The 14,630-nt window shown below is 51.4% G+C and overlaps 4 protein-coding genes across 4 annotated transcripts; 3 read left to right on the top strand and 1 right to left on the bottom strand.

The window, feature by feature from the left end:
* Positions 1-175: 175 nt before the first annotated feature.
* On the top strand, positions 176-1,103 carry mog1 (Ran GTPase-binding protein MOG1; the record flags this gene model as incomplete). The annotated part of the gene is made up of 2 exons (XM_056971692.1): positions 176-252; positions 449-1,103. The coding sequence occupies 2 exons, from the start codon at positions 176-178 to the stop codon at positions 1,101-1,103; spliced, it is 732 nt and encodes a 243-aa protein (XP_056818671.1).
* Positions 1,104-1,549: 446 nt separating this feature from the next.
* On the bottom strand, positions 1,550-3,607 carry N7477_010030 (uncharacterized protein; the record flags this gene model as incomplete). The annotated part of the gene is made up of 2 exons (XM_056971691.1): positions 1,550-2,636; positions 2,694-3,607. The coding sequence occupies 2 exons, from the start codon at positions 3,605-3,607 to the stop codon at positions 1,550-1,552; spliced, it is 2,001 nt and encodes a 666-aa protein (XP_056818670.1).
* A 65-nt stretch (positions 3,608-3,672) lies between these two features.
* Positions 3,673-3,906, top strand: N7477_010029 (uncharacterized protein; the record flags this gene model as incomplete). The annotated part of the gene is made up of 1 exon (XM_056971690.1): positions 3,673-3,906. One exon carries the CDS (start codon positions 3,673-3,675, stop codon positions 3,904-3,906), a length of 234 nt encoding a protein of 77 aa, XP_056818669.1.
* A 4,436-nt stretch (positions 3,907-8,342) lies between these two features.
* N7477_010028 (1,3-beta-glucan synthase) lies at positions 8,343-14,232 on the top strand (the record flags this gene model as incomplete). Its single annotated transcript, XM_056971689.1, has 4 exons — positions 8,343-8,476; positions 8,532-11,162; positions 11,240-13,828; positions 13,884-14,232. 4 exons carry the CDS (start codon positions 8,343-8,345, stop codon positions 14,230-14,232), a joined length of 5,703 nt encoding a protein of 1,900 aa, XP_056818668.1.
* Positions 14,233-14,630: the final 398 nt, after the last annotated feature.

Below are 14,630 nucleotides of genomic sequence, written 5' to 3'. Positions count from 1 at the left end.
CTTGAACTTCGTGGCAGAACATAAGCTCCAGCGTGGGGTCTTGGCATCAAATTTATATCGAAAAGCTCGACCCAGCTATCAAAAGTTACCGAGCTTCAGCAAGGCGAAAGAGCGAGCTCCGGTTATCAATAGCTTCATATTTAAAGTACTACCTCTTGAACGACAGCATTCCATTATGGCGCAGACCTTGGAGCAAGATTTCTTCGGCGGGGCCATCCGCGGCGTTGTGCCGCAGCGTTGGATCGATGCAAGGTTAGTTACAACCCTTCCCCATCTTCAAAATCCTCTCTATGTCTGAGTACCTGGTAGATTGAGATATCAGAGTGGACCGAATTACTCGGAATCCCTATCCATGAGCTCAAAACACCGGGTCAAAAGCATACTTCCCATCATTTGATGTCTCCTCACCAAACCGCCCGCTACACCAAGATACTAAACCACTACACAGCAATCTCCGCGAAATTCCAGACCATCAAGAGATCTTCCTCTCACCGGAATCTCTTTCCAACATGATCGTCGAGATCAATCAGCGCGTCAGCAAAGAAGACGCTTTAAACACCCTCGCCACCCTCAGCCACCAGCACCCAACCCTCGCAGCCGGCTGCGGGAACATATCTAGTGCGACGCCCGAAACCCTTGACCAAGCAGCCGTGCTGTATCATTTGCATGATCTCTGCGACGAGGGCGACGCCATGCAAATCGTGACCCCGCCTCAGCGCGTGAGTGCATCCCGTCTGGGCGTATCTGCGCCTCCCGGTAGTGTGTTCAGTGCGTACAAGGGGATTGTGCAATTCAAGACAGCGTCGCGCAAGCGCGGGGCGCGGGTTGCGGATGCGAGTAATGCCTCTGCTGTGGATTCGGCGGTTGCGGGGGCGTCGGTTGATGGGGAGGCGGGATTGAGTTCTAGGTTGACGTGCCACTATCTGCTGGTCAGGCTTGAGAGCCAGGAGACGGACCTTCTCGTCTTCTTCAATGTGCCGCATGAGGAGTTTGACAAGAGCGGGGATGTGCAAGGGTTGTCGAGGGAGGAGACTGTTGCGGATGACACTGTGCGGGCATTGACGGAGAAGTTAGAGATTCGGGATTGGGGACTTTTCGTTTGATTTTTGTGGTCTGGGTATGTCATTGGAAACTGTTGAATGGTTTGGTGGTGATGAAAGAAGTGAAACTGGGCTACATGGGAGGAGCATGGAGGCATTGGTATTTGCTGAGAAACATGGGCCATAGGGAATCGCTCTCTTCGAAAAACGGGGATATCGAAGCGATAGACACTATTCAAGATTCAGGTAGTCAATGATATCAGATCAAACGAACAAAGCCACTCATAGCGATGCGTGATGACGTCTACAGGCCTCCACAGTTGCAAAAGAGACTGATATGTTTCGCACGTCGATTCAACAGACCGTCAATCCGAAATCAGACCAGATCAGTCCCAATTGAAACAAAGTAAGAGTGGAAGTATATGAATTTCAAAAAAGATTGGGAAATATGTACTAATGCACCAGCACGCTTCAGAGATGTCAGCTTCGGAAATGCAAATGCAGGAAATCTACATTTCAATCTGAACCTGGGCAAGACTCTTGGTGACTTGCGCCATAGCCTTCTTCTGAGGAGACATGCGTGGCTTGGGCTTTATCTGTTCCAATCGGTGCCTGCAAGTTCCACAGCGTTGTCGCTCCGGGTCAATACTCTTTGAATGTCGACCATAAGTCACGCCACACCCCGTACAAGCCCAAACATATTTCCAATCAATCTGGTATGAGTGTTTTGTAGTAACATGGATCTGGCCTCCGTAAATCGGATGGTCCTTCAACCTCTCGGCACATAGCTTTCCCCAATTCTTGAAGCTGTTTCCGTGCGGGTTGTCCGTCACGCGGGAGACCATGAAGTTGGCTAGATGACAGTATTCGTGCGCGAGAGTATTGATAAGACGGTACTCATCGTCAATGATGCGCTCAGCGAGTTCGATCGTGGCGTGGTGGATGTGTTGTGATGCGCCTGTCCGTTGGCCGTCTGGGTCTCGGGTTTCAACTAGCTCGCTGCGCCATTGAGCTCGGCCTGCTGTCTTCTGAAGGGTTTTTGACCAGGTAATTTTTACACCACCGGTAGGCTTGGCGAGAAGGTTGACCTTGCCGCCGGAGACGGCGTTGTCCAAGATTTCGAGAAAGGTCTCGGCGAAGTTTGCTTTCTTCTTGTTGAAAGATTCCCTGCGTGCTTTAGCTGCACGCTTGGCATCTGCTTCGGCCTTCTTGATTGCTGTTTTGCTAGGTGTTTTGGAGGTTGGGGGTGTCTTGGGTGGTGTGACGCTCGCTCGCGACACGGAATCGGACCCAAGGCTGATGCCGGAAATTGGGCTACTATCTTCCTCATCTGAGACATCGAAATCCTTGAGTAGATCTATCACAGATTGTGCAGGTGTTTTCTCCTTACGGGGTGAGTGCTGATCAATCCAATGGTTCGTTTCTGTCTGGCTCCAAAAAGCGTCGACGCTCTCGCGATGTGGCGTTGGCGGAATGCGCATCTTTTCTTTCGTGGGGGAGCGGAGTCGATTCCGTGATGGACTGGACGGTGGTGTCTCTAGGCTCTTTGTAGCTGGTATGAAAGCCGGTGTTGGGAACTTCAGACCTACGATTGAGCTATTGGTATAGTTAGCAGGCACGGCTGTACTCGTTTAGGACACCTGCAACTCTTACGGAGAAGTGTCTGCCCCCAGCTGTGCTGGTTCGTTCTCAGTGTCCAAATGTAGCTCGTTGAGCTTCGAGGATAGCTGGAAATCGTCCTGAAGAAGATGTCTAGGTGCCTCCTTGGGGGTAGAACGGGACTTGATGGCGTCGGAAATTCTCGTCTCCAGGAGAAATGGTGCTCCGCGGGAATTTTCTTCCAGGTCCTTCTTGAGAGTGCCAGTCTTGGGCTTGATTCCTCTCAAGAGTCTCTTTCGAGTGGATTTTGGCGGAGGCGGTGTTGGAGCCTTCTCAGATTCTGTCTCTGAGTGTGATGTCTCGTGGTAACTGATATCTTCGTTGTCACTAACAATGAAGTCTTCCAATGAATCAAAGCTATTATTCCCGCAGTCGTCCTCCTCTTCGGTTTCAGAAGAGTGCATTTCTCTCACAGGCGTATGGCCCGGTTGGCTTCTTCCGGGGCTTCGCGGCAAATTCTGGTTTCGTCTTGCAGGCGAGCGTTGCGACCCGGGTTCCATTGGTGTTGCGAGTGCTTCTATAAAATTATCCTCTGCATTGTCATTTTCTTTGTCGTAGTCGTCTGTTTCCACTTTGATGCTGGGTCTCGGGCGAGGTCGTTGGATCGGAAGGAGCAGAGAGTTGACCTGCGAGGTTTTGAGCGTACGCCTTTGTGTTTGTTTGCGAGGCGTGTTGAAAGCGGAGCTTCCACTCTCGATGGCGGGGTCAGGGAAGATGTCGAACATGACGCTCGATCCCGGTTTCTTTCGTTGTGATGACCCTCTCGATAGTGAAGAATTGCTGCCGGCGCGGCCACTTTCCAGCGAGTCAGTGAGGCTTGGGACAGGACGTTCGAGTTTCTCGCTAGGCGTAGGTTTGGGTCGTGCTGATGCACGAACCAACGGGTTTGATGTGTTGATTCTGGCCATTTGGTAGTTTTCGCGGCGTTATATCTCGGTCTGACGAAAAACAGATCGGCTTTGTTGTCTTCCAAATGGCCTATCTGGGTACTAATGGCGATTCGGACGCGACTGAGCAACAATTGCTGCGTTTGGGCTGGCTTCTGCTCCAGTTCGAGGAGGATTACGATTCCTGTGATGGAGGCTCTTTAACCATGACGGACTGTCAACGGCTAGTTGTTGGCACGGCAACCATGTGCCACCTCATATCGAACTATACCAAATGGGCTTCGCTGCAGTATATCGCGGTGCACACAAAGACCTCTTAATAGGTGCGAATACATGATGACTAGCGCTCTTATAGGACACTGTGATTCTGCACGTTGACGTGAATTGCTCCGACCGGCTCTACCCCGTTGCTTGGCATCAGCACAACATTTGTTTACAGAGACCTCGATATTCCGAACTCGAACGTTCAATGTTACTAAGAAAAAGTGCGAACATTCTTCTGCACTCGATCTCTCTGGAGCTTTGGAGGGGACGATGACCATCACTAGATGATGCCAAAAACAAGGTGAACGAACTAACAAAGATTAGGATCAGGCAAAAAGATAACAGGCCCGAGCCGCGGATCGAACGCGGGACCTCGCGCAGGAGTGCTTAGGTCGAACCCTAAGCGCGAATCATACCACTAGACCACCCGGGCTGTTCATGTGTTGTCGTGATAATTTTCGTTATGTAAAGCAGAAAGTTTTTGCGTTCGTTCATCCCTTCTTCGTAGGCAGTCACAACTTCTGTCTATTAGGATGAAAGGTGGCTGCTTCTGACCTTGGAATCGGTCACTTCCAGCATGAATTTCACAGCTCATAACTCCTCGAATTCTTGTTAGTAATACGGCCAAGAACCATATGCAACGCTAACTTTGTACCCGCTTGATCGTAGGCCAGAAATGAATATATTTTTTGTCCCCAAGCTTCGGTCACCTGCACTTGTATACTTCAACAAGGGGCTATAGCAAACGACAATCATGGACCACCAATCAAACTGCAATTCAGTAGTATTGTACCTCTCTCAAGATATTCGAAAAGTAACAAATCAGTAGCCCCAACATGGGTAAGGACTGGAGACAGAAGGTGCCCTAGCAAGCAACCATCGATGTGGTTACGAGAACATGTCATGACCCGGCATGGATTTGCTGACGTTTAGACCCGAAATTACCCAATAGTCATGATGCACAATGCAATTTGGTCAAAGTAAGTCGACGAGGCCTGGGTTGAGTCCATCGAAGGACCCATCCGGTAAGGGACAAAAACTCGAACACCCCGACCACCACGCTAATCTGGATGGCAAGTGGATCGAACCAGACATTAAGAAAAAAGCCACAGTTCCCAGTCGATGCAAGAATATATGTCTCAGATCTAGCTTCAGCACTACCCCTCCTCCATAGCAAACAAGCTGGGACCACAGTTGCCCAAGCCACAAACATCACGAACGACCGGTAAACCTCAACCAGATGAAGTAGGCACAATCTTCAAAACTGACCCAACTACCAGCTTAATTTGCCTCACTTGGCAGCAATTTGTAAGTCCAAGGTTGACGCGAGGACAGTGCATGGACCTGCTCCTACAGTAGAGTCGTCCCAAACAAACCTTAACCCTAGCTGTCTACCAGACAGGTAAACGCGGCCACGTAGTCGTGGAATGAACAACTCCCCGAATAATGCTGACTCATGCTAAAGGGCCCCTGGTCCCTGGATCGACAAGCTCCGGTCGGGGCCTCGGCTGCTGGCAACCGGGCGACTGTCCGGTGGCATGGCGAAGGAATGGGATGATCGGCGTCCCCTTGCCGATAGGTTTCATCAAGTAAGAGACGCGAGTATTGTGGCGAGTCAGCCCACTGAGCCTAGGCTAGAATGTCGCAGTCAGTTCCTCGACAAGTGGAAGGATCATCGACAGCCCATAAAAGGCAAGTGTGTGTTTATCATTGGACAAGGTGGTTTTCCACGAACTCTATCGTCAAGTCACATCGGAGCCAAGTCGACCTTATGTACTGTGCTTTGAACCCCGGTCTATGCAGAGCATTGCAGGTGATGTGAGAGGTACTGTAGCCCTCCGTTGCATATTGTGTGAAGACAGCAGATAAGTTAATTGGCCATGGATCATGTCGATGTGGAGGGGCACGGCTGAACCGAGCACAGCCCCCGAATTACTTGAATATTGACCCGATTACCTGGATGTTTACTTGACAGGAGGCAAACTGGACGATCAGCTCGTGTGTTATTATCAGATGTGTCGGGGTGGCAATTCGAATCCGCCCCCACCCCCTTGGTGTTCACACCAAACCCAAGGGGCTGCAGGTTTTCACGGCACTTGGTAAAGCCTTGACACTAAGCCACCGACTGACAGAGCACCGCGAGCTGCAGCTTCACAATTAGGCGCAGCCACACTTAAGCCGTAATGGGAGTAGACGGATCGGGCATCGAGCGTATTGGAAACACGGCGGGCGAAATACAATGAACTTGCAACATCAGGGGAAGTCCGTGGCGCGCGATCGCTGACTAGACCCTACTAGCACCCGAGACAGTTTATTTTTGGTAGCCATTGGAAACCGCGGCAAACCTACTCAATGAAGGAGTAATAGAAACTCTGGCACCTCAGTGCAAGGCATTGGTGCACCTAGACTGGGAAGGGGAAGGATTTCAAGCTTGGCCCCGACCGGCTGCAGCTTTGGATGTGTCGTTCCTGCGGTGCCGCCGTTGGACATGTCTTGAGTACCTACAGGTGTGACCACGTCGCCATTTCCGAGTGACGGGGAACGGAGGAGCTAGGAACCGAAGCCGAACGCGACAGGTGCTCGGCATAAGCTGTGCACTTGATGCCCGTCTGCGCGTGGAAGTCGCAGGCCGTTGCGTGTCCAGCCCCTAGGGCGACCGCCGCTGGACCAATGTGGCCAGGGGCGAGGCTTCTGGTCCGAGAGAAAAAGCATTCAATGATCCACCAGGCGTGTGGAACAGAACGAAAAGGCTCCATCCAACGGTGGAGATGGGCTGCCAGCAGCTCGTTTCAAAGTTACTAGTTGCGTGTACCGTACGTAAAAGATACTTTCACGGATACTGACTCGTCATCTGTTCCGGTGTACGGGATTAAGTACCAGGGTCATTTTACATATGGCGATATATCTCGACTGAAGATGCAGGTGTCTTCCAGTACGGCACTCGAGCTGGGCGTAGGCCAGCAACATATTCTCGCCAGTACCCTCGACAAATCACGAAGTATCGAATCCCTTTTTGCAGGGGTTCTATTATTAGCGAGACCGGTAGAGGTCCAAGTTCTATGTACGTGGCTAATCCTAATTTTGCTATGTACCCAAAGGCATTGGAAATGGTGGCTTTCAAGGTTTAGGAAGCAACAGGTTTACTGGGCACGGAGTGGGGGTTCGGAAAGAGCTGAGTGGCTCTGAGACCTCGATGCGGGCTTATCAGAGGCCGCGTAGTGCAGCATCCGAGATTAGTTCAACGGTGAAAACGACGCTAAGTAGTACAATTTGTATCGTAGGTGGCAAACTAGGGGCACTGGCGTGAAAATCCTTGATCTCCTATCCAGGCAGAATTGTGAACACCAGATCCGGAAACGAAGAGGAAAGGGGATGATCACTGTGTCTTTCCTAAAGGACGAGGGGGAGGAATTCAACAGAGTGTGGTTCCAATCGCTTGAGAGCCGTGGTTCACCACCCGGACAACGACCCAGATTCTAGCACCCAGCACCCAGCACCCCAACCTCCCCGCGTAGGTACCATTATCAGTCAAGAGGCCTCCCGGTAAAAAAAAAGAAAGGACCACTGCATACAATACCAGGACTGCTTGGAAACCAGGAATGACCGACGAGGTGCAACGCCATCCCTGCATACCGTGGTAACAATAACAAGGCACAGACAAATCAGCGGGGGCCATTGCGAACGGTATCAGTAACATGATTTGGTACCAGATTACCTGGATTACGGCGGTGGGGCATGTTTCAGGGGCCGCTCAGATTTCCAGATTTCTCTGGGATTCCGACCAGCTCTCTACCCGGCATCATTGGCCCAATAGCTGGAGATCAAGTCCCCATATTTACCGTATTGGAGGACAACAATGGTATCGAACACAGCTCCAGGATGGTGCATCCCCCTGAGTCGAGGTTGTATCTAGTACATACTTGACTAAGGCCAGCCACATAGTAGCAGAAGTACCTCGTACACACGCGTACACGTACCGTTGTAAATTAGAACAAATTCCCCCGATCCCAAAATAACAGCACTGCCAATTATTTTCCCTTTCCCTCTCTTACTTTCCCTCCCCTTCCCTTCGTTTGCCTCTGGTCCATCCATCAACTTGCTTACTTCCATTCGTTTTTTTTTTAGAGAGGAAGGCTTGGAGCAAGGTTGCTCTTTCCTCGTTGGGGGTTTCACGTTGTTTAGTTTCGTCTTTCGCTCATTTAACCAACTGCGGAGTTTGACACTCGCCAACTTCGCCCTTTCTTCGGCTTCTACGTCGTTAACGATCTGCGCCATTCGCTTTTGTGTCCATGCTGCAATAATTCATTCCGGCGCATATACCTTTTTAATTCTGTGGATGAGTCGTGGTTGAGGTAAGAGTGAACACAAACAAAGAAAAAAAGGGCTCCAGTATCGCAAGCGACGTGGCAGGGACTGGCCTAGACAGGGAATCTCCTGGGCTGACCGAGGCCTATAGAGCTATCATCAAGCAATCGATTGCGACTCTCTCGTCATGTCCGGCTACCCAGCAGGAGGCCAGTACGACGATGGCTACGGCCATCCGGCGGCTCATGGTGACTCCTACTACCAGGACGAACACGCCCAGGGCTACTACGATAATCAGCAGGAGGGCTACTACGATAATGGGTACAGAAGCCATTGAAACAATCACGAGTTTGACTGCTAACAGTGGCATCTATAGTGCCTATTATGGAGACGAAGCCGCTGGGCACGCCCAGGGCGGATACGCTGAAGGAGGCTACTACGACCAGGCTGGCCACGCTCAAGAGGGTGGCTACTATGGCGATGAGTACTATGACCAGGCTGGTCAGGGCCAGGCTCGCCGTGGCGGCTCTGAGGAGGATTCAGAGACTTTCAGTGATTTCACCATGAGATCTGAGACTGCCCGTGCTGCAGACATGGACTACTATGGCCGTGGTGACGATCGCTATAATAGCTATGCCGATAGCCAATACGGCGGCCGCGGTTACAATGGCTACCGTCCTCCGTCTTCCCAGATTTCATACGGTGGCAATCGATCATCCGGTGCCTCCACCCCTGTTTACGGCATGGAGTATGGAAACGCGTTGCCGGCTGGCCAGCGTTCGCGAGAGCCCTACCCTGCCTGGAGCGCGGAGGCACAAATTCCTCTGTCAAAGGAAGAGCTCGAGGATATTTTCATTGATCTTGTCAACAAGTTTGGTTTCCAGCGTGACAGCATGCGTAACATGTACGACCACATGATGACGCTTCTCGACTCGCGTGCCTCTCGCATGACGCCTAATCAGGCGCTGCTTTCGCTGCACGCCGACTACATCGGCGGTCACAACGCTAACTACCGCCGTTGGTACTTCGCTGCGCACCTGGATCTCGACGATGCTGTCGGATTTGCCAACATGAAACTTGGCAAGGGTGATCGCAAGACCAGAAAGGCTCGCAGGGCTGCTCAAAAGGCCGCGAAGAAGAACCCCGAGAACGAAGAAGAGACTCTCGAAGCATTGGAAGGTGACAACAGTCTGGAGGCCGCTGAGTACCGCTGGAAGTCTCGCATGAACCGAATGTCACAGCACGATCGGGCCCGCCAGATCGCCCTGTACCTGCTTATCTGGGGTGAGGCCAATCAGGTTCGTTTCTTGCCGGAGTGTCTCTGCTTCATTTTCAAGTGCGCAGATGACTACTATGGCTCCCCTGAGTGCCAGAACCGTGTTGAGCCCGTTGAGGAGTTTACCTACCTCAACGAGATTATCACGCCTTTGTATCAGTACTGCCGTGATCAAGGTTACGAGATCTCCGATGGCAAGTATGTTCGCCGTGAGCATGATCATAACAAGATCATCGGTTACGACGATATGAATCAGCTGTTCTGGTACCCCGAGGGTATCGAGCGCCTCTCCTTTGAGGACAAGACCCGTCTGGTCGATATTCCGACTCAGGAGCGTTGGCCCAAGCTCAAGGATGTGGTCTGGAAGAAGGCATTCTTCAAGACATACAAGGAAACCCGTTCCTGGTTCCACATGGTTACCAACTTCAACCGTATCTGGGTTATCCACTTGTGTTTCTTCTGGTTCTTCACCGCCTACAATTCTCCGACTCTCTACACCCCAAACTACCAGCAGCAATGGGACAACAAGCCATCCTCGGCTAAGTACCTGGCTGCCGTCGGTTTTGGTGGTGCTCTAGGCGCCTTCATTCAGATTTTCGCCACCATTTGCGAATGGTGCTATGTTCCTCGCCGTTGGGCTGGTGCTCAGCATCTTCATAACCGGTTCATGTTCCTACTTGGTGTCTTGATTGTCAACCTCATCCCTGGCGTTATCATCTTTGGTTTCCTACACATGCTTCCCACCAAAATTCAGAACCCTGTCGGTCTCGCTCTTGGTATCGTGCACTTCGTGCTGGCTATAATCACCGTCACATTCTTTTCGATTCAGCCCCTGGGAGCACTCTTTGGAACCTATCTCAAGAAGCACGGCCGCCAGTACGTGGCCAGTCAAACATTCACTGCCAGTTTCCCCCAGCTTCATGGCAATGACATGTGGATGTCCTATGGTCTTTGGGTCTGTGTCTTTGGTGCCAAGCTCGCTGAGTCCTACTTCTTCTTGACTCTGTCGTTCAAGGACCCCATCCGCATCTTGTCCCCCATGACTATCTTCGAGTGCACTGGTGTCACGTACATCGGAAACGTCCTCTGCCACAAGCAACCCCAGATTCTTCTCGGCCTCATGTTCTTCATGGACTTGACCTTGTTCTTCCTGGATAGTTACCTGTGGTACATTATTTGCAACACAATCTTCTCTGTTGCTCGGTCGTTCTATCTCGGTGTCTCCATCTGGTCTCCTTGGAGAAACATCTTTTCGCGACTTCCCAAGCGTATCTACTCCAAGGTCCTGGCTACCACTGATATGGAAATCAAGTACAAGCCCAAGGTTCTCATTTCCCAAGTCTGGAACGCCATCATCATCTCGATGTACCGTGAGCACTTGCTGGCCATTGACCACGTTCAGAAGCTGCTGTACCATCAAGTTCCTTCTGAGCAGGAGGGAAAGCGTACTCTGCGTGCCCCTACCTTCTTTGTTTCCCAGGAGGATCAGTCATTCAAGACCGAGTTCTTCCCTGCTGGCAGCGAGGCTGAGCGTCGCATTTCCTTCTTTGCTCAGTCCTTGTCCACTCCCATGCCCGAGCCTCTGCCCGTCGACAATATGCCCACCTTCTGCGTCCTGATCCCTCACTACAGTGAGAAGATCCTCTTGTCGCTGCGTGAGATTATTCGCGAAGATGAGCCCTACTCCCGTGTGACCGTCCTGGAATACCTCAAGCAGCTCCATCCCCACGAGTGGGATTGTTTTGTCAAGGATACCAAGATTTTGGCGGATGAGACTTCTCAATTTAACGGTGAATTCAGCGAGAAAGGAGAAAAGATGCGCAGAAGAGCAAGATCGACGATCTGCCCTTCTACTGCATTGGTTTCAAGTCCGCCGCTCCCGAGTACACTCTTCGCACTCGTATCTGGGCGTCTCTTCGTTCGCAGACCCTTTACAGAACAGTCTCCGGTTTCATGAATTACAGTCGTGCTATCAAGCTGCTGTACCGCGTTGAGAACCCTGAAGTTGTGCAGATGTTCGGCGGTAATTCGGAGAAGCTCGAGCGCGAGTTAGAGCGCATGGCTCGTCGCAAGTTCCGTATTTGTGTGTCCATGCAGCGCTACGCCAAGTTCAACAAGGACGAGCGTGAGAACACCGAGTTCCTCCTCCGTGCTTACCCTGACCTGCAAATCGCCTACCTCGATGAAGAGCCTCCGGAGAATGAGGGTGATGAACCCCGCCTGTACTCGGCCCTCATTGATGGTCACTGTGAACTCCTTGAGAACAACCTGCGCAAGCCTAAGTTCCGCATTCAGCTTTCTGGCAACCCCATTCTCGGTGACGGCAAATCCGACAACCAAAACCACGCTATCATTTTCTACCGCGGTGAATACATCCAGCTTATTGATGCCAACCAGGACAACTACCTTGAGGAGTGTCTCAAGATTCGCAGTGTTCTAGCTGAATTCGAAGAGTTGACCACCGACAACGTTTCGCCTTACACTCCTGGCATTGGCAACCCCGAAACCGACCCCGTTGCTATTCTCGGTGCTCGTGAATATATTTTCTCCGAGAGCATTGGTGTCCTCGGTGACGTTGCTGCCTCGAAGGAACAAACGTTCGGTACTCTCTTCGCGCGTACTCTTGCCCAGATTGGTGGTAAGCTGCATTACGGTCACCCTGATTTCCTTAACGCTACCTTCATGTGTACTCGTGGTGGTGTGTCCAAGGCTCAGAAGGGTCTGCACTTGAACGAGGATATTTACGCTGGCATGAATGCTGTTCTCCGTGGTGGTCGTATCAAGCATTGCGAGTACTACCAATGTGGTAAGGGTCGTGATTTGGGTTTCGGTTCCATTCTGAACTTCACAACCAAGATTGGTACTGGTATGGGTGAACAAATGTTGTCTCGCGAGTACTATTACCTCGGCACTCAGCTCCCGCTGGATCGCTTCTTGTCCTTCTACTATGCTCACCCTGGTTTCCACTTGAACAACATGTTCATTATGCTTTCTGTGCAGATGTTTATGATTGTCCTCATCAACCTGGGTGCGCTCAAACACGAGACCATCACTTGCCGCTACAACTCTGACCTGCCCATCACCGATCCCCTCCTGCCGACCTACTGTGCTGATCTACATCCCATTGTTAACTGGGTCAACCGTTGCGTGGTTTCTATCTTCATTGTGTTCTTCATTTCCTTCGTTCCCTTGGCCGTGCAGGAATTGACCGAGCGTGGTGTCTGGCGCATGGCAACTCGTCTGGCTAAGCACTTTGGTTCTTTCTCCTTCATGTTCGAAGTGTTCGTCTGCCAGATCTACGCCCAGGCTGTTCACCAGAACTTGTCTTTCGGTGGTGCTCGCTACATTGGTACTGGTCGTGGTTTCGCCACTGCCCGTATTCCCTTCGGTGTGCTGTACTCCCGTTTCGCCGGTCCTTCCATCTACGGTGGTGCCCGTCTGCTGCTCATGCTGCTGTTCGCCACCTCCACTGTTTGGACTCCCGCTCTCATCTGGTTCTGGGTGTCATTGCTTGCCCTGATCATCTCGCCTTTCCTGTTCAACCCCCACCAATTTGCATGGAACGATTTCTTCATTGATTACCGTGACTATCTCCGTTGGCTCTCGCGTGGCAACTCCCGCTCGCATGCCTCGTCCTGGATCGGTTTCTGTCGTCTTTCGCGTACCAGACTGACGGGTTACAAGAGAAAGCTCCTTGGTGTTCCTTCTGAGAAGGGCTCTGGAGATGTTCCTCGCGCTCGCTTCACCAACATTTTCTTCAGCGAAATTATCGCTCCCTTAGTTGTTGTTGGTGCCACCCTTGTTCCTTACCTGTACATCAACTCCCGAACGATGTTCAGTAACAAACCCGAATATGCCTCGAACGCGATCATGCGCATTGCCATTGTGGCCTTCGCTCCTATCGGTGTCAACGCCGGTGTTGCTGGTGCATTCTTTGGCATGGCCTGTTGTATGGGTCCCCTCTTCAGCATGTGCTGTAAGAAGTTCGGTTCCGTCCTCGCTGCCATTGCTCACGCAATCGCCGTCATCGTCCTCATGGTCATCTTCATCGCTCTCTTTGTTTTGGAGTCTTTCAGCTGGGCCAGAACTGTGTCGGGCATGATCGCCGCCATGGCCATCCAGCGCTTCATCTACAAGCTGATCATTTCTCTTGCGCTCACACGTGAGTTCAAGCATGATCAGTCCAATATTGCCTGGTGGACCGGTAAATGGTACAACATGGGTTGGCACTCGATGTCCCAACCTGGTCGTGAATTCCTTTGCAAAATCACCGAGCTGGGTTACTTCGCTGCCGACTTCATTTTGGGTCACGTCATTCTCTTCTTCATGTTGCCCGTTCTCGCAATTCCTTATGCCGACAAGTTCCACTCAGTGATCCTGTTCTGGCTGCGTCCTAGGTATGTCCCTTCCCGAGTCTTATGACTGTAAGATTCTTTGCTAACCTCCCTCCAGTCGTCAAATCCGTCCTCCAATCTACTCTCTCAAGCAGTCCAAGCTTAGAAAGAGACGGGTTGTTCGTTTCGCCATTCTCTACTTCGTCATGCTGGTTGTCTTCGTCGTCCTAATTGCTGCGCCGCTTGTCATTCGCGACATGGCCTCAATCAGCTACAGCATTCGTCACTCCCTCTACAACATCGTCGGTGTTCAGAAGGGCATGATCGGTCTTCTGCAGCCTTTGGATGCCGGCCTCAACGACACAGCCACCTACTACACTGGAAGCCATTTGCCCGCCGGTTACAAGTCGCCTTCTCAGTCGGTGGTTCCCACCGCCGGTGACTACCAATTCCACAAAATGATTTAGAGGCTCTTAGGCCCCTGTATGAAAATGGCTTGTACAAAGTTCTGTCTTCTTAACATCACTTTTTCTGTTGCTCGCTGCATTCTTTCTAAATCCCTGGCGCAATTGTTGATCTTAATGGCTTGTTGTGTGGAATGACTTCCATCTTGGTGGTTCGTCCACTGCCCATGGGGGGTTTACCTTCGTTTGCCATTCTCATAGCTCCTTCTTTCCTCACAAACTTAACGGAATACAACATGCATTGCTTCATTTTTATTATGATCCTCACGTAGTTTCTCTGCCTTCTAGCTTCAATTATATTTCGTGTGAGCCTTGTCTGAACCATGCGTGGACTACAGGGTCTCAGCCCCAGGCACCTCACGTGACGTTGCTTATTCCGACCCGTCCGCGGCCCCCTCGAT

The sequence above is a fragment of the Penicillium maclennaniae genome (assembly GCF_028827695.1).
Source record: "Penicillium maclennaniae strain IBT 15551 chromosome Unknown utg000008l:1.0-3552695.0:1.0-3555053.0, whole genome shotgun sequence".
Lineage (NCBI taxonomy): Eukaryota > Fungi > Ascomycota > Eurotiomycetes > Eurotiales > Aspergillaceae > Penicillium > Penicillium maclennaniae.
Note: the sequence above shows the minus strand (reverse complement) of the source record. Positions and strands in the feature narration are given on the sequence as shown.